Below are 20,224 nucleotides of genomic sequence, written 5' to 3' on the forward strand. Positions count from 1 at the left end.
TCTTTGGACCCTTGATTGGTAGTGCTTATTGTACAATTTTCTTAAAAAAAAAAGCGTGTGGCATGTTCGGGGTTGTATTCTTAAATATACGGTGAGGATTCTGATATGGTTCCACAAAAATAAAGTCCTCAAAGAGTTTAACATGGGCATGTTATAGGCAGTTACCGTTTATCAGTGTGTCTTGTAGGTTTGTAAAATGAGAGGTGTCTAGAATTCCAAATATTGTTATTATGTGTACAAGAACATTTAGTGTTGGCCAGCTTGTTTATATTCAATCAATAAAGGTGACTTTTCTTTCTGACCTGGTTGGAAAATGTTTTTAATGGATATAGCTGAAAAATACACATAATGCTGACCAATGACATGCTACTTCTATGCTACTTCTTCTTATTATTATTATTGTTATCAATAATAATAATAATAATAATAATCTTTGAAGCCATCAGCATTTTTTGATGCTGAATCTGAAAGAACATACTGGTTTTTTCCATGGCAGCTTTGGCCAAGAGCTCCAGCTCTCTTTACCTTATAAACTTAAACAGATGTTGCCAAGCTTTTAAACCCAGGGGAGGGGAGCACAGCTATGCAGCAGGACTTGTTTGACTTGCCACAGACCCTACCACAAGCCCAGTGTGAGACTATCTCCCAGTTATTGTTATGATCTATAGTTTATTATACATTGCATTGTGTGCTCATCATCACTGTGCCCTGTGGAAATGAACTGTTGAGGAAACTGCACTGCCACATTGTGAGCGGTAGCAACCCATACAAAAGGAGGGCGGCGAGACGCTCTCTGCTTTTCAGGGATTATCGTGCCATCTCTGTCCGCACTCTGCTCAAGTGGAGAGTTTATGTAATTTCAAAAGAGCAAACCGGGGGGAAGAGCCAAGTGGCAGATGTGATGATATCAGGTTGACGAGATGAAGAGAGCGATGTCTCTCTCGCCTAGATGGATGATAACAGGCGTGGAAGCCTACTTTTTTTTTTGTCTCGTGCCACAAGACAACAGCCCCTCTCTTCTTCATGATGCAAAGGGAATCTCCAAGATCTGACAGACTGGTATTTCTCAGTAAACGCAAATGAGCTATCAAGCCAACGTTTTTGTGACAAATAATACAGCAAGGGAACTTCAGGAAATTTCTCTGAAAAGGTTTAATACTGTATCATTACTGTCCATCATGTATACTTAAGCATGGCATGAAATTAAGTATCAAACTCTTTGGGAAAAAAACAATAGTAATTCTACAGTTTCAATCCACAAGAAGTGCTTGGCTGGAGACACCAAGCACCTACTGGCCAAAACAAGACTGACTTATAAATGCTTAATGTTTTATTTATATTATTTAAGATGCACAATCTTATTTGCCAGTGAACTGCAATAATGGACTGTTCCTTGCATAAAACTGTAGATCTACAATTGAACTACATCCATCAGGTGCCCATTGTGCACCTGGATCTCTGCTGGAAAATTGTTTCTTCTCTTGGTCGGGCAGGATGGTTCTGATAGAGAAAAGCCACTATGTTTATGACTGCTATTGCATGTAGGATGAGTGGATGGTATTATTAATTATTATCCATGAATGCACCTCACGCTTGTCTCGCCCCCAGCTGAGACAGGCTACGAAACTATTAAGCCTTGAACATACAACCTCTGACCTGCCCTGTCCTATTTTTACTATTATTTACAGACTCAGGTGTCTAATATGCAGATAATGTGTCAATGTGTAGGTCTTTCTAAGCATGTGTATTTTTGTTCATCAGTATTAACATGAACTTCATTTTTTATGGATCATGCTGATATATAATGGCATCACTATCTTTTAAAGACAATAGAATTGCTTCTCAGTCCTGCATAGTCCAGACTGTGAGGACTAATCAAGACTTAGAAACCTCTCTCATTTCATATTCATAGTCACCACTAATTACAAAATTTAATCCAGATGTATAGATCTATTAAATTAATGCACACCGCTAAGCATGTCACCTACAAGCATTCTTGGTATGGATCCTTATGTCTGGTATTTAAAATGTGAAATGAAATGTGAGATGTGAGTTCTTAGGGAGTGTACTGTGCTGAACATTGAATATAAATGTTTCTAAAAGTGTTCTCACTATATATAAAATACATACCTTGAATTTTTGTGTATTTATTTATTTGAATGATGAGTCTGTATAAACAAACTGTCCCAATCTTACCTTCGATTTAGTCAGTGGTAACTTGAAACCTGGTGTTTGAAAAATAAGACTAAGGTTTGGCACGATGGAGTAATAGCCCCGGGTACTTTATGAGTTTATTTTAGGTAATAGAGACGCTTGTTTTGTTATATGCCGTTCCGCCCATTTTTACAATTTCACCTAATTCTCAAGTCGGGCTGTCTCACTAGCTCTCTAGAACTTCGGTACAATGACACGCTATCTTAAAATGGCAAAAGGTGTCTTATTGTGTCTCCGCAAGATGTGCATTGTAATAATTAATTTACGTTACTTAACGTGATGTAAACTTTCTACAAATTCGTGTGTGTGTCGGATCATCGACAACTATTAAAAACGGAGATAGAGGCTACAGTGTAATGACAGTAGGCGAATAATAGAATATACGTTCGTTCAATTGACTCTAACGTGATTGGGTAAACCCTTTAATCTGCATTATCAACTCCAAACCAGCCATAACAGCGTCTATGTTTAAAAACACGTATTATTCGCAATTTGCATTCAAATGTATGATAGTTGTAGAGGCAACATATCGCTTAGATACTTACGTTTCTCTTTTAAATAAAACGTGTAATTCAAAAACTGAAAGAAAGTATGGGAGCGAAAAATGTATACAGGCCTACTTCAGAGTCGTAAACGAAATGTGTTGGATTTTTTTTTTTAACTCATTCTAACTAACGTCGGACCAACGTCGAGAGAACTGATTGTTAGGTTCCAACAATGGATGTTTAGCCAGCTAAAATGTGCAGGAAGGTTTGTTTGTTGAAAAACTGCATTTTAAACATTAACAGTTACATTCTGTTTATAATGTATTTACACTGTATATGGCTACGAATATATCCTGCTCTATTATAAATCTGCAAATTATATATCTACGAAATATTCTCCTGTATTGTGTATTATGTTCTGATGGATATTAAATGCAAGACCAACACAATTAGGTTGTGAATAAATTACCAGGATTAAAATCAATCACATTCCATCTGTCATAAATGAAAAAGAGCATATTTTAAAACTTGTCGACAGTTCGCGAATTTATCCTTCTTTGTAACGTTTTCACAAAATACCTAGTTGCCTGTGAATATGGCATAGTAAGGTGCGTGCTTCTATGCTTTTGGACTGAAATCGGCAAGAATAAAACTACGGCGTTTGCTACGTTGGTCACAGGGGAGGGTACTTAAAGGCAAACATCGAGTCAGTTTCATTGTTTTACATCCATTGCTAATAGGAGTTTGGGGCTTTAATACAAGCATCTTGTTGCAATGAAGGTGTTCAGCGCATGCGCCAACTACAAGTTTTCCGCCGTGCATCAGTAACAAAACTTGCTAGTTAACTGAGGGAAGGCGAGGAGGCAGGTGACAAGTCGACGAAGTCTGCGGCACGTTCACAGAGTTTGTCTCACAGGTTTGTGGGTGAAGCTCTACAAGTGCTTAATTTTCAAACTCTGAGTCTCTTCAGACTACGTTTCAGTAAATCAAGGTGGAGTTACATGTTTTGTGGTGTTTTTGAAAAGGATTTTCGTCACCCTATTTTGCACACTTCAAAGAGAGTTGGATTTGGAGGAAATTCACGTTGGCTGGCAGATTTTAAAGTACATATCTAAAGCACTAAGGAAATACGACGGATTGGCGTCTTGTTCAGAATGGAGGATGAAATAACGGCTTCAGTTTTGGAGCGAAGATACCCGTATGGATGTTTCAGCAGGTAGAAACATAGTTTACCGATATAAATTGTGCATACATCCTGGATTTGTTTTGTTTGCCTCGCCAAACCCTGTCATTGGTAACTAGCATTTATTTTTTGCTTGCATTGTAGTGGACGCTTGCAAAATAAATAAATAAAACTGTATATGGGAACGTCAGAAAAAGTAACTTTCAAAAGAGCGCCGGTAGAAAGTTTATTGCTGAAGCATCTGCCAAGGGCACTTTTTGTTGCTTGTGAATATTTTATTTGTCATTAGGTGTTTCCGCACAAACACGCCCACATTTGTTAGAGGCACTAATTATTTAGATTGCTTTTGGACATTGTAAATAGCCTTCATTCCAATACTATCCGCAGTTCCGCGCGAGGAGCGCTTGCTACTCTCTCCCATGCCAATTTACCGACACCAAAACTTGAAGCCTAAAGGATCAGACATTTGCCTATAAATCACAGTCTTTTCCTTCACTTTGGATTGCAAATCGGGGAGAAATCGAAGGACATCGCAAAACTACACAAGGCTGCTGCAAAGGAATTTAACGCTCGATAATCCTCCGTAAAACGTGGATTACAGACTTTCCAATACGAATACACTTCTCACAGGTAAGTTTTTCACATCTCTCCGTACTTAGTGGTTTTACACCAGAGTCGTGCCTTAGCTTCTTGGATATTGAAAAGTTTTCCTGTGTGCTACAAATATAATTTAATGGAATTTGGCCATTTTGGTTGTTTTTGTGGCGTTCAGAGTATCCGACATCTGTAAAACCCCTCTGACATTACAAGACATCATTTCTCGGAGTACTCTCAAGTGTTCAGATCATGTCCATATTACCGCATAGTCTGTCGTGCACACATTGCTCAACATATTGTTCATATATTACCTTTTGTTGTACCTAGCTATGCTTATGTAAACATTTTTGCCAAGTACCTTTTGTGAAAATAACTTTTTGAGTAGGGCTCCCTCTACTGGATTCGTCTCACTTATGATTCATGTGTGATTAGTCGTACGCATTCTGAACTGTGTAGGCTAAATTAATACGGCGGTCATCAAAGAATGACCATCACTTGTTGCGGAAATCGGACATTTGACGTAATGAAACGCGTACTTGTGTCCATGTGAAATTACGTTACACAGCCTGAATTTGCAACGCGTAATTTTTTTATTGTAAATCTTGAAAGCTATATTACTGTCACGATTGCATGCTTTCTGATGCGCATAATTAAAATTTTAAATAGCTATATTAATTTCATTCTAATATAAAAGTGAAAATGAAGAAAGTCCGAATTTCTTAAATTTGCTTAAAAGTAATTGCAACACAATTTCGTTCCTTAGGCCTACTAAAAATCATTTCAGCAACACGAAATAGATTTGTTAGTTTCTCTGCTAGCGTATAGCTATAAGGATTACTATGTTTACACTAGGTACGTATGTCTCTGGTGAGTTTTATTATTGTCGATGTTTTTGATCCTTTCAAAATTACGTGCATTTTCTTAATTTCCTCGACTGTTCTTTGTGTCATGGTTGCAAATACTGTGAAGAAATAGTGTAAAAATAGTTGAAGTATTATAGTCATCAACACAATTTATTATAACACAATAATTATTACCTTCAGGTTACATTTTACTTTAGTCTAAAAAAACGTGTAGAGTTCCTTGCGGTTTCGCTGAGCAATGCTGAAGATCAGTCTGTTATCGCCTTTACAGTAGAATTATGACCATCGTTAAAAGGGAACCCCGGAGTGTTGGTCAGTTGAGTGTCATTGCCTCTTAGCAACCCTGCCCGCTGCTCTTTCCCTACCCTACGCGCACCTGAGCGCTCTCTGGCCAAGATCACTCGGACCTGACATTGGACATGTTCTGCGCTACTGTTTCTATGGACGTCTGAGGAAGTGCATACTTTTTCGATGATCTGTTTTATCGCCATTGCTGTTATGACAGGTTAACTGTGTCTAACCTTTGGTGCCATTTGTTACGAGCGTTCCTCGATTTAGACGAGTTGTGTTCTTGTTTCATTTCTAGTCGAGGGCTTCCAATTAAGTTTTCTTATGTTCTTTTTCACGAGTAATTTCGGTCGCCAGCAGGTTATGTACTGTATTTCATTTATAAGTTGTATACAGGAATCACAGACCACAAACCTTTTTCGAGGGCGACTTTTACATGAGTACCCGTAAATACTTCTACAAACCGCAAGTCGCCCAGTATCGGTAGAACGGCGCATTTTTCATGAATGATCCTGTGATACATTTTACACTTAAAAGTGACGGTGCTGTTTTTATATCTTTTTTTTCAATCGTGGTTAAATCAACATGTACCAATATAGTGAACTTTCTGATTTCATGAAAGATCAATATAGGCTAAATTCAAACATACGGACCACGCCTGATGTAAAATTTGGCTCTACTTCTAGTAATAATTTGAGGCCCATTTTTCTGAGCATAAAAATGTTCGGACCTTGGAAAATACACGCCGTAATAAAGCACAGGCAATCATTAATTCTCAGAAACAGAAATAATATATAGTGTGAAGGGGGAACATAATGTCACGTGCTTGCCTGAGGTAGGCAGAAAATTAACAATTTTCTTTGAGGAAGTAAAAAAATAGTATTGAGATTATTGATGCATGTAAATATAATTTAAGATGTAAAAGTTAGTGGAAGATGATAAAATCAATGTACTGAAAAGATCTTTAGAATGATATCTGGAACATTTTTTATGTCTCGCAGTTTAGCGATACTTTTATACCAAATAAAGATGATATATTTACACACGATGTAGTAATTTGGACGCCTACAGCATGCTATAAATTCGCATAATGTAGGCTGAACTGTAGTTACAGGGAGAATGTTAAACAGAATACTGGCACAGATGAATTTTTAAATACTTTAGACGCATTAAAACATGTAAGCATTTCGAGATTGTTATTCAAATATTTGTTTCATTTCTCGGTCCCATCAGCATATATAGATTTATGTCATTTTGGAGCAGCTTGACAGTTACGATTAAGCACAATGCCCTGGGGGGTGTGATTGCAGATTGCGTAAAACAATACACCACAAATATCCAAGTGTATTTCTTTCTCGTGTAAATTACAATATTAAATGCTTACATTTAATATAGTATGTAATTGGTATACATTTAATTTGACTCGCGCTGTTTTTTGGCATAGCAAATTAGGCGCACAGTAAAACAAATCTATTGTTAAGTACAGATATATTGCTAAACTGGCAGATTATTCTCTCAGAAAATAAATAAACAGTAGGAGAACGTTAATGGATACACAGACCTCTCTTAATTAGTATTTAATCTTTCTATGATATTGTGAATCTAGAGAATTTTACGAGCTAAAGGCAATTGGGCCGAAGGTTTTTGGACTGACATAGAACTTGCAATATACAACCATACACTATATAAACTGTAGATATAATATCTCTCTTTTTATGCATATATCTAAAATGACGTTAATTCTAGGTTGCATATTATGAAAAAATATTCTGTCTAGTTTTTGTGTTTGCCGCAAACATTTCAAGTAAAAACATCCGTAGTCGAAAGCGTGTTAGGAATTCACGTGGCTGCATTTAACATTTTTTAAATTAATAAATTAATTTGATTTGGGGAGAACTGTGATCTTTTTTTAAATAATGGAAATTAACCCAAACAGTATTATGCCCGTTACAGCAATTGCAGTGAGCCTGTAAAGCAATTAGTGAGCACCATTTGAGAGCTTACAACTGGCCCTCTCCGAAATTCAGAGAAACAAATCTAGGTTTATGTAAATAGAATTAAGTCAGTTCATTTGATTTGATGAGGCTTTTCACGCTTTTGAAATGTGAAATTCACTCCGTCTGACTTGTTCTGCCATTTTGAGGCGATATCCCCCCGGATTGATTCATGACAATGATTACTATTTTCATTTCCCTTATTTTCAGTTCATATTTGCATAAATAGATTAATAATCTAGGTCATTTTAAACAACTTCGTTTAAGATGATTCTTATTTTCTGTTAGTGATACTGGGTGGATATTAAACGCAGATTTAAATAATGAATCGAAAGAAATCTTCTTTTCCGTTTATATTTTTTTAACTTGTGTTGAATGTTTTATTTTCATTTTAGGCAAACTTTAGTCTGCCTAAGTCAGGACTTATTTCGACTGTTCATTAAATCTGTGAAATGGAAAGTAAGGTCATTCCCCTCTGGTCCATTGCAGTCATATGAAATTGGGGGAAGGATTTACTAATCATCCAACAAGTGAACTGTCCACGAGGAATTCCTCAGTACGGCTTGAAGGTCATTTTATTCTCCGTGGCGCATGTCCATCAGCTCCATGTGATTCACGCAAAATCCTCGTGCCAAATTACAGCTCTAACCAGTAACGGCCCCTTGCTCCCAAAAGCATCAGGATCGTCTACAGAAAACTGAAGCCTGCGCACAAGTCACACGCGTAATACGAATCCATTATTCTCCGCGGGGTTTTGGATGTCGTTTCGTGCCGTTACATACTCCTGCTCCGAAGATACACTAAGTATGTTCTTTGTCTCTCCGCAGACCCCTCTCAGAATGTTCCTGCCACACGGATTTACCTGCTCAGCGGTCACGAGTATAATGGATTCTAGACATTTTTTACTCACTGTCACCTTTTTGGTGCTCTTCATGCAAGCTGTTGTAGATGCCAGTTCTTGGTGGTATGTGTAACTACTTTCATTCTACTTTCATCACTTTGCTTTTCAGATTTCTATTCTATTTATATATGGTCTCTATGAGGAAATGTGTTGAAGGTGTTGGAAGGCTAATTGAAATTACAGAATGAGTAGTAAAAACAGGCTGACTGACTACAGACACAGTATTTGTATCTGGATGTTCCTGTTCTGCCTATTGGATACTGCACCCATTTCACACAGGACTTCTCTCATTTGTACTTAACCACATATGAAATCATACGAAAATAATACAACATGCTGACCTTAGCATAAAGTGTTTTTAGGCTGATTTTCTTTTTTCACCCCTTGCCAGACCAAAATTGTTAATATTACTTTGGACATAGAATGCTGTGGTTTACACTGAATTTCCAAATATCTCTAGAAAAGTGTGAGGGCAACTCATTTCCAAAAGTTCATCTCACACAGTAAATAGAGGGTAGAATGTGCTACAGGGATACACAATTTAATGTATGAAGGATTAAGAAGGTCAAAATTGTTCATTACAATGAACATATGTTTCTATGTTCTCCTCAGATCTATCCACACTGTAATCAGTGGTCACTACAATAACTCTTACATCAAAGTGTATATTTTTAAAAATAGTCCATCCACAGGTTAATCTCAGTTATCTGAGTCCTGATATATATCATATATGTACAAGTATATATAATATATAATGTATACACTGCAGTACATCCATAGTGTGCTTTATTGTAGATGCTCACATTTTATACATCTAATGTTTAATAGCTCTTAAGGAGAAAGATGACTTAAATCCTCCTATTACTGTATGTTCATTTGAGTTCTGTAGAATTCCCTCTCTCCATTCAGGTGCAAATGATTTACTTTGTCAGAAATAAACCAGCAGAGCCGGCCTTTTCCCTCTATTACTGCTACATATTGGGTTACTTTCAAGACTAATTGTGATTATCTGCGATATTTCACTTTACAGGTCCCTGGCCATGAATCCTCTCCTGATTCCAGAGGCTTACATCATCGGAGCGCAGCCGCTGTGCAGCCAGCTGGCTGGCCTTTCGCAGGGCCAGAAGAAGCTGTGTCAGTTGTATCAGGACCACATGCAGTACATCGGGGAAGGGGCCAAGACCGGCATCAAGGAGTGCCAGTACCAGTTCAGGCACCGCCGGTGGAACTGCAGCACTGTGGACAACTCCTCAGTCTTCGGCAGGGTCATACAGATAGGTAGAGACCTCCCACCCCTGCCCCCTCCTTGTCCCGAGCACTGTCGGCTCATCGCTTGTATCCGCAGTGGCTGTGACTGTCAGTGTATCCCCCAGGGCACTGGTGCCGTTCACTTTAACGTGGAGAGTGCATGTTGGCTCCGCCGTTTTTAGTACTGGCAGCGGGGGCCTGTTATGAAACGGGGGAAAATTGAATCTGTTTTTTTTTAAAAAATAAATAAATAAACACAGGGCCGAGTGGATATCGCAGGGCAGTTTGCTAAGTGCATTAACTTGACTGGAAAACAGTTGTTGGTCGTGCAGTTCAGCTCAAGAAGGCACGCACTTCTAGTTCCTTTTGAGAGAGACTAAATTCGAAACCCTGGCCTGTGCATTTAATGCATAGGAACTTGTGTGGAGTCGTTCCCTTTTAACAGCTGTGGTGAAATACTTTTATCATGAGGTTTGTGAATAAATCAAATGTGGGCTGCCTCAAAATGACTCACATTTGACACTGAAAATAGTGAATAATTACATTTTTTCTCAAATTTAAGCCTGCCCTGTATTTAAAGTTAATGCAGGAGCATTGCTCTCATAGTTTCGTCACAGAGGTTGCAGTGTTCCCCTGTATTTACAGATTAACTCACGTCCTTCGCAGGTGGGCTACTACAATATCTGACCTGTGTTGCAATTAGTTACAATACAATTTTCCATTTGATTGCTGGACAGATTCGGGTTATAGTGTACCTCTGAATTTTGTTTTGCCAAATTGTAAATGCTGCTACGGTGCCAAATTTCATAGTGGTCTAGTAGTGACGTGTAAATATGAAACCAGCAGTAACTTTATTCCTGTAAACCTCATCACTGGCTCTGCATATGAGGCAGTTCAGTGAAATCACAAAGGAGTTCTAATGACAGAATTAAGAGTCTTATTTCTTTTGTTATTTGAACAAGATTTTTTGGTAATTTCAGCCAGGGGAAAAAAAGTCAAACCTTTTGTTCATTCGCTTACAGTAAACGTTTTCTTTACATATACAAACAGCTCTTCAGGCGTAGGAAACATGCAAGTTTGGGTAGCATGAGTTCCATATCTTTCCATATGAGTTCCATGTTGGCCCTCTCGCAGCAAACAGGCCAGGGTCTGCATTTGGAGGAAAACGCTGTTGGCCTTCATTGTGGGACGGTCCTTAACGTGTTGTTTTGGTTCTGCAACAATCCAAAAGCCAGTACTCAGACACGCTACTGTTCCTGATGTTGTTTCAAAAGTGCATGACTTCCGTGCCACAGTCTAAAATGTGAATGCACCCACTTATTTTGATTCTGCGGAAAAATTTGTTTTTGGACTTCTTGTATGAAAACACTCACTGCTGACATTGCCTAAGCCTTCATCTCACCGTTGAAGGGATACCTTTCAGGCTCTCTGTATATCATGATTTTAATAGAAAACCTATTTTTGAAAAGTGGAAAAAAGCACAGATCGTGTTGCACAAAGTATTCAACAGAAACTCTAGCTACAAAGTAGCCGAGACGGTCGATCTTTTTTATTTTTTGTCAGCGTAATTTATGGTACACATCCTGGAGTATGGCGCGTATTTGGTATCGGAGCTTGCCGCTCCAGTTGCCAGTGGTGTGAAGGGACGCTTGTGGAGCGGAGGGTGGAATGTGCGGTGAAGATGGTGACCAGCAATCTGAGGACAGCTCGTCTGTCGACAGCTGCACTATTAGGCGATCTCCTTCGATGTATTTGAAGTTGTAAAAAGTAATAACCTTTCTCCCCCTTGGCTGACATTGCAGCCCGGCCTTCCCATCTGGATAAGATTCAGGCCTTCTGTTATTTTCATTTATAACTTGGTTTCTAGGGAACCGTCAGTTGTTTCATGGATCAGTTTGAGTTTTTTTTTTTTTTGTTTGAAAGCTCTTTCCCCCCCTTACATGGGCACAGTGGTGCTGATCTATGTCAGTGCTGAGTGGTTCCTGTTGGTTGCTGTTGCTGAGGAAGTTTATCTCTGAAGCTATGAGGACCCACACTGGGTTTCCATTGATCAGGGGTATCTGATTGAACTGGAGAAAATGTTCCCAAATCAGCCGCATATCTGCTCGATCATACTTCCATTGAATAAGGATTTCATTAGAACCGCATTGACGTTATTTGACAGCCGTAATCTGTAGCACAGCCACCATGCTTTGGAAATATTTTCATGATTCGTGGGTATTAGTTGGTCTGTTAACAACTTTGTGTCCTTTTTCCAACACCAGCTGTATTTATTTTTTTGTCCTGCTAGGTAGCCGCGAGACTGCTTTCACGTATGCCATCAGCGCGGCGGGGGTGGTGAACGCAGTTAGCCGAGCCTGCAGAGAGGGGGAGCTGTCATCCTGTGGGTGCAGCAGGGCAGCCAGGCCCAAGGACCTGCCCAGAGACTGGCTGTGGGGAGGCTGTGGAGACAACCTTAACTACGGCTACAGGTTCTCCAAGGAGTTTGTGGACGCCCGGGAGCGCGAGAAGACCTATCAGAAGGGCACGTATGACAGTGCGCGACTGTTAATGAACTTGCACAACAACGAAGCAGGGCGGAGGGTAAGGTCCTCAGCACATCCTGTTCCTGTATCCTGATGCATCTCGCTCGCAGCTACATTAGGACAAAATCCAAGTTAATCACATTTGCATCACTTTCATTTTTTTGTCCAGGTGTCAGGTCTCGTTTCCTTTGAAGGATGTGCTTTGAGCACAATGTGTCTTAAGGCTATGGCAGATTGAGTCATGTCGCTTTCATATTTGTGAATCAAAGTGAATGCTTTACCCAGCAGCTGTCCCCCCCCCCCCCCCCCCAAAAAATGCTTCTCTAGTGTGGAGTTGAGACTCATGTTTTTAATTAAGAAAATCCTGAAATATCTGACTCACACATGCTTATGTTTTATCTTAGCAGTGGAGTGATTGTTCTTTTCAGTATTAGTGGATGTTCTGAGTGACTGAGTGACAGAAAGGCACTCGGCGGTGTGCTTCAGATGGTGCTAAAGACAGCGCATTCAGTGAGTCCGTTTTGCTGGGTTGTGAAACTGAATGCGGCTCTTTTTCGCCTCGCAGACGGTTTCTGACCTGGCTCATGTGTCCTGCAAGTGCCACGGCGTCTCGGGGTCCTGCAGCCTGAAGACATGCTGGCTCCAGCTGGCGGACTTCCGCAAGGTGGGTGACGCGCTGAAGGAGAAGTATGATGGCGCCACGTCCATGAAGCTCAACTCCAGGGGCAAGCTGGTCCAGGTCAACAACAAGTTCAATTCCCCCACCAGCTACGACCTCATCTACATTGACCCGAGCCCGGACTACTGCGTGCGCAACGAGAGCACGGGCTCACTGGGGACCATGGGCCGGCTCTGCAACAAGACCTCGGAGGGCATGGACGGTTGCGAGCTCATGTGCTGTGGCCGCGGGTATGACCAGTACAAAGCCCAGGTGGTGGAGAGGTGCCACTGCAAGTTTCACTGGTGCTGCTACGTCAAATGCAAGAGATGCACAAAAACCGTGGACCAGTTCGTCTGCAAATAACAGATCTAAGAGAAAAAAAAATGAAAAGAAAAAAACTATATAAATTATATTTATAGAGTTAAACAATTATACCGTCGCAGAAGACTGACACTTTTCCAAGTAATAGATACAGAAATCTAATGTCTGCAGAAACTGAGAATATCATGAAATATTTATTTACATAGAGATTTTTTTTCTGACTTGCAAGTGGATTTTTAACACAGAATAAGTGCATAGACCAATGACATAGGTTTTAGTGTGTGTTCCGTAATACGTGTTTAAATCAAAAGGCTGAGCATGAGAAGAATTGGAGTGACATACTTTGTAAGCTTTGTAGTCTGCAGAGAAATGGCTTGGTACAGATCACTGTCCACTCACACTCTCTTTTGTAAATTTGGGGATCTGTGCTGCGGCTGGGAAATCTGCAGGGGCAAATTTGCATTTTCATATTCTTGTTATACACCAAAGTTTCCCCCTTCCACCCTTCATGTGCCCCTCTCCCCTGCTTGAGTCTGCATTCAGCAATCATACTATGCAAGTGGTTTGTTCTCACCTGGATTGGATTTAGGAACTTGAGCAGGGTTATTGAAAGTCTCGACCTGTCTTGCATTTAGTTAAATTCAGAGATGAAATTTGAAGTCTATTCTACACTCTCAGAGGCAGGCGTTTGATTGGTTTGGAGCCAATATTTACAACAGCCATGCCTGCATCCCTTGTAACCCATCCTACAAGGGCTGGTTTTATTTTCCCTGCAAACTAAAGCGTTATGCACTTTTTAAAAGAACAGCAATACATTTTTTTAAACAGAACATCAGCAGTAATATAACATGTATATTATTCTACTTTTTCCATATAAACACAGGTATCCACTAATCTTATAAGATCATACTTAAAAAAGGTTTGAATATATATGGGCAGTGTCTTGGTTTTTTTGGTGAAATATCCCATGTTCTGTATATACTACGTCTATACAACTGATGATAAATTTGTATGTATTTATTTTCAATTTTTCTGTTAAACATCTTTACAACAGAAAAACCCCTTTCTTCTTCTTCATGGTTACTTAAAGTAATACAGTAATCCCAGAAGAGTTATTCGCAGGTGTCACTGTGCATGCATATAAACACTTCACACAGATGTTTCACGCCATAATTTGAACTGATCAATACGAGAGGCTCTTGATATATGCATCATTTTGACATTGGGTTTTCACTATAGTCTTTTTTTGGTATAAAGGGAATGCACCTCCGTTCTGTCACATTGCATTGGTATTCTTCCACCTTATAGCACCTGCAATAACAAGGTTCTAGCAGTGGCACGAGAAACGTCCGCTCTTTTGGCAACGGGACTATCTGCGTGACACCTTCAGTTAAAATTCTTATTCCCAGACTTCTTATTTTAACGTAGCTACTATACCTTATGAACCCGTCTGTGTATTTATTAGCTTCTTGATTACCTGAAGCTTGCTGAAATATTTCTTATAGCTTTTGTTCTTTTTTAATTGGACCATTGTGCTAATATGCTTCAATAAATTTTAAACAAAACATCTGCTTATCAGTGTCTAAGTTTCCATATAAGCTACTTTGGAGTAACTGTCATTTCAGTGTTTATCACGCTTTTTGTACTTTCACTATGTATGTAACCCTCTGCCCCATGGTCTAAAAAATCACTTATTGTGTATATTTCACCAATTTACCAGTGCTTATATAGAAACGGACTGTTATTTTTTTGTTTGTAAAGAAATGTTTTAAGGCAAAATTTTGCCAATTGTATTTTTTTATTCATACATCTTAAACTATGAAGTGTCTGCTTACCACAGATTCTGAGACATTGATTTTACAATTTTAATAATACCAAATCAATCCTCTAAGTAAATAAAGGTATCTGGAATCTTTTCTATTTGCTCTTTTAAATGTTAGTTATCTAAGGATTGTGTCGGCTGTCTGTGTGATTCCAGTGATCCATTTTGCTGCTGTTTTGATTTAGCTTTAGAAAATGAGCATAAATAAAATGCATATTTTAATTGAATATGAGACGTTGGCTGGGAAGAAAGCCTAAAAAGGAGAATGGTGTATAATTGGGACTTTCAAACTTTCTATGGAAGCAGCATTTTAGAGAGCAGATGAGTGCTTGTTATGCACCTAAAATAGACTGGCATCCCACCCTCTAAAATCACTTTTGCCACATTGTAGATCTAGATGGAGTCTCCCACATTTTGCATGTAAGAAGGGTATTATAGTTCTAATATATAACTGAGTTAAAGCTAACAAACTTAAGTGTGGCAGAATTCACAGTTTTATTTGGAGCAGATGGTAGCTCAAGAGAAAGAATTTCAAAAACTGATGTTAGTTGTTTCATGTTGTGTGTTGATACAAGAGAACATGTAACTCTTTGCATGGATCATAACTTACATCAGCAGATTTTTCTTAATCAGGGAGGGGGGCAGTGTGTGTGTAATTATGGGTTATAGATGTTAGACCACAACATGAAGTCATCCAAAACATAACATTTACTAAATCTTCCAGTAATTATGTCTGGCTTTGTCATAATGATTTGAAAAGCTAGTTTCAAGAGCAGTGTTACAGTTCTGTCAGAGCAATAGCAATGCGATTTCAGTTGAATGAGACCAGACCAAGAGTCACTATAACAAAGAAATCTCTGAAGTTATGGCATGAACAGGTGAAGACCGCTGTCAATATTGCAGTGTGCTTATGGACACTGCTTTCTAAAAGATGTTTAGCTAAAAAATTGGGGATTACAGATACTTATATTAACCCTCAGCCTTACTCTTTCTAAGCAGTTTTAAATTTTAAAGGTACCATTGTGCCCAAAATCATGCAATTAATTTTCATATCAAGGTGAAATCATATCAGGGCGAAAGCCATTTCTGTGTTCAAAAATGAAACAACTGGCTACTTTGGCTGATTTAAATTATGAGCATTGATAAAACATCTTATCTTCCCTGATATTCCTTAATTCTTTGGATAAATGCAGAAAAAGTTCATTCTGTCAAGGTGATCTCTAATTTACATTAAGGATCGCGGATAGGGTAACATGCCAGAAAAGAAAATGACCTTGAAGAGAAAGTTCCTGTGTTTATCCTCAACCACTACTGCTGGGCCATGCAATCTAACCTAACCAGGCAGTAAGTACACACTTTAGATATATTAATATCTGAAATGCAGCCTAGTAGATGAGTGGCCATAATTGTTCCCACACGTTTTGGAAAGCAAGCAATGTCTGTCTGGCTTACTTGAGTTTGTCTTACTCCGAGGTGGACTCTTCCACCAATAATCAGCCTGATAACCGCTGTACATACATTAAGTTATATCAGAATGAAGGGTACTCAGTAACTGAAGGACATCTGAAAGGTAATTGCCAGAACAATTGCCAGTATAGATATACTGTGCAATAATGTAAACTGCCAGCATGATTTCATACTGTTAGATTACAGTTACAGCCACAGCTAGCCATCAAGTGGTACATATTGATCACAGCTAGTCACAAAGCTAAAAGTAATGCACTTCTGCTATCAATGCACTTCTGCTATCAATGAGATTGAAGGCATAACCCATATAACTGGTGCATGTTATTAGGGTTATTACAAAAATGCATCTGAATTTGAGCTTAGACAGCTTAGACTTGCTTCTGGTTTAGACTCAAAGGCCTCACGGTTAGTATCTGCATTAATACCAGAGGGTGGGTGGGTCCAATCCCTAGCCATACCAAAGAACTGAAACCCACTATCTCTGCACATAACTGAGAAGGAAGTGAAGTGATACTGGCCCTGTAAAAGACTAGGGGTTATATTAGTGTCTCAAGTTGCTCCATACTTCAGAAACAGGATAGAGCAGTCACACAGAAGACTGCAGTGAAACCTAAAGACTGAAGGAAGCACTCTCACTGTGGTGTAGTTATGCAGGACACCTTGGAGTGTTGGACTGACTCCTCAGAAGAGAGATTGGAGTGGTATTCACCATCCCAGAGCTATGGCTAACCTCCATACCTTTTACAGCTAATCTGGTTATCACTTTATTTACCTGACTCTATTTATTTCACCAGAGTAGGGATTCAAATGCATTGCTTATGTACACCGTGAGGGTTCAGGAAACCAAGGTGAAGGTATATAAGGCTTTATGTAGTCAAATATTAACAGTATGATGAGATTAGCTGGCTAGGCCTCAGGAATGCAGTACTGTTTAAATTCATACGCAGTGCACAATGTTGCTTTGATGATGTTAATGGATGTCCTCAAAAAAATGTACCCCCATCCAAGAAATGTAATGGCTGACCTGCTGTTTCCCTCAAGGAATGTCAGATCGCGAGTGTCCAAAAGCTACCCATGAGGCGGTGCCTCATTGCCGAGGCTGAGTGATTTGAGTCAATATCAGAACGAGCCGATGAGGCCGATGTGAAGGAGACGTGCCTGCGCTGATTGTATGGACTGAGCGACCGCCCTCACAACATAAACACCTTTGACAATGACTAATATTTCCCTTCGTAAACTGATACAGCGCTTAGGAGCGCGCCCCATCCACAGCCCGTTATTCTGTGTACTTACAGCATTTCATGGCACCAGTACAAGTGCACGACGTCATAAAACGTGTTTACATTCACAATTAGTGTCATCCAGACGAACACAGAAACGAGGAGATTTATAGTGATGAGAATTATGAAACTGCTGCGCTCAATTGCGTTTTGATTTAGGCCCCTTTTTACACCACTCAAACATCTGTTAGCAAAGAGAGGCATATGTGTGAGTGAACCTAATGATGATGCTTACAGGGAGAAATACGAACGTGAATTCATTACCAGCGTGGCCAGGAATTCAAATGGATACGCTGTTAAGCTGGTGCTGGTGATTCAAGGTGGTGGAACTCTAGCCATTTATCCATCTTTCCACTGTCTTACACATGTTCCAAGCTGCCTCACTGTCACACTCACCTGTTATTACCTATAGTAACCAGTCCCCTTACTTGTTTCTCACACATACTGACCTGTTCTAGCACATGCTGACCTGGTTTTTACACATGCTGGCATACATGTTCACAACCTCCTTCCTGCTACATGCAACTGTGAACACTCTCATTCATCAACAATCTGCTGAACACTTTAAAATGTTCAGACCCCTGAACTCTTTCACCTGTTTACCACTCTCATACATTACTGTCTAAAAATCTGCACATTCACCACTGCTGAACAGACTCACTAATTTAGAACTCCTGAACACACTTACCTGTTTACTCCCTTGAACACATTCGCCAGTTCATTTGTAACATGGTATTCTTTGAGTAAATATATTTTACATTCATAAAACAAATTCAGCACAGTAGATCTACATGTGATTTTAAATGAAACTATGCTGATTAAATAATGCAACATACATGAGATTTAGATGTTTTAGTCACACTGTTGTAATGGATTGAAAATAAAACCGTAAAATGTGTGAATCTCGAGGGGATCATTTCTGGTAGTGGGGGGACTGCATTTGCACTCTCCCCTGATCACCGGTGTGTAAAAACAGGCTGAAAAAGTGTTTCAGCAGCAAAATGATTGTTTTGGTGTGGCAGTGTAGCATAAGGAACAGGGCACATGACTGAGAAGTTGCTGGGGCTCTGCTGGGGCAGTGCTGCTGTGCCCTTGGGCAAGGTACTGAGCCCTGAATTATTTCAGTAAATTTCCAACTGGATAACGTGTAACAATTGTAATCTATTTTTAACCTAATTGTAAATTGCTCTGGCTAAGAGCATCTGTTAATAATGTAATATAATGCAAAAGGCACCCAACAATGTAGGTTACATAATAATAATTTTAATGAACTATATAATTGAGTATAATTAGTCAACACACAAAGGAAATTGAAACAAAGGAAATGGAAACTAAAAAATATTTTCCTAAATTTACAAGAATGAGTCCTTAAAGAACAAATGACATCCAAAATCCATAATTATAAGTTATGATGATAAATGATAAATTATCTTATTAAATGATTTTAAATGATTTTAAATAATTTTAACAATGATAAAATCTCTATTACAGAATACTGAAAAAGCGGATAGTGAGTAATAAATTATTATGGAACATTTTAGTACAAAACAATTATTCTAAAACTTTTTATTATACTGTAAAATAAATATGAAATAGTTCTTGCTATTCAAAAGAACACAGTCAATAGGCTGACTATGGCCACAAAAATGCCCGTGAAGAAACAGCAAAACAAAGGTGTATGAATACGCATGCCAACTTGGACCAAATTAATAACAACAACAATAATAATAATAATAATAATAATAATAATAATAATATGATAATGATAAGACAGATAAACGTTAAATAAGAAATCATCAGGAACGTCAAATGATCTCTCTATCGTAAACCTGGATTCAGTGGGTCCTCTTTCACTTTAAAGAAGAAGTAGAATTCAAGGCATTTAATTCTAAAGAACTACTTACCGATGAGGAATGAGTACAAGTTATTCTGATTGACAGTGGCGAGTGTGTGTATGTGTGTAATACTGGTGGTGCGATGTAAAGTGACTTCACCCGCAAAATCACCATGGCCACGCGGGTTTTCGGGCTGTGTTGCGGTTCGTCGGTGTGGGAAATCGTGTGGAAAATGGAAAATCCATTCCCGCGACACCTGCCTGTGTAATCTCAAACGAAGACTGTCCAGAGTCTCGTGAAACTGGTAAGCGTCAGATTTTGAAAGGATATGTTACCATGCTATTTTTACCATTTCCCAAATTCAATGAAAAATAAAACGTTATTGAAATGGACAATATAGACAGCATGTTTTGGCTTGTGTGTCCTAAAGGTCGTTCTTGTTCTGTGAAACTGAGAAAACGACTTAATGAGAATGAGTATTGTTGTTTGTATTAATCACTTTTGTACAGCTGCAAGTAATCAATGAATATATATAAGAAT

The 20,224-nt window shown here is 38.9% G+C and overlaps 1 protein-coding gene across 1 annotated transcript; it reads left to right on the plus strand.

The window, feature by feature from the left end:
• The first annotated feature begins 3,554 nt into the window (after positions 1–3,554).
• On the plus strand, positions 3,555–14,686 carry wnt5a (wingless-type MMTV integration site family, member 5a). Its single transcript, XM_036532643.1, has 5 exons — positions 3,555–4,512; positions 8,452–8,588; positions 9,556–9,803; positions 12,064–12,356; positions 12,864–14,686. The coding sequence occupies exons 2-5, from the start codon at positions 8,464–8,466 to the stop codon at positions 13,320–13,322; spliced, it is 1,125 nt and encodes a 374-aa protein (XP_036388536.1). The 5' UTR covers positions 3,555–4,512; positions 8,452–8,463; the 3' UTR covers positions 13,323–14,686.
• Positions 14,687–20,224: the final 5,538 nt, after the last annotated feature.

Source organism: Megalops cyprinoides, chromosome 7 (assembly GCF_013368585.1).
Source record: "Megalops cyprinoides isolate fMegCyp1 chromosome 7, fMegCyp1.pri, whole genome shotgun sequence".
Classification (NCBI taxonomy): Eukaryota; Metazoa; Chordata; class Actinopteri; order Elopiformes; family Megalopidae; genus Megalops; species Megalops cyprinoides.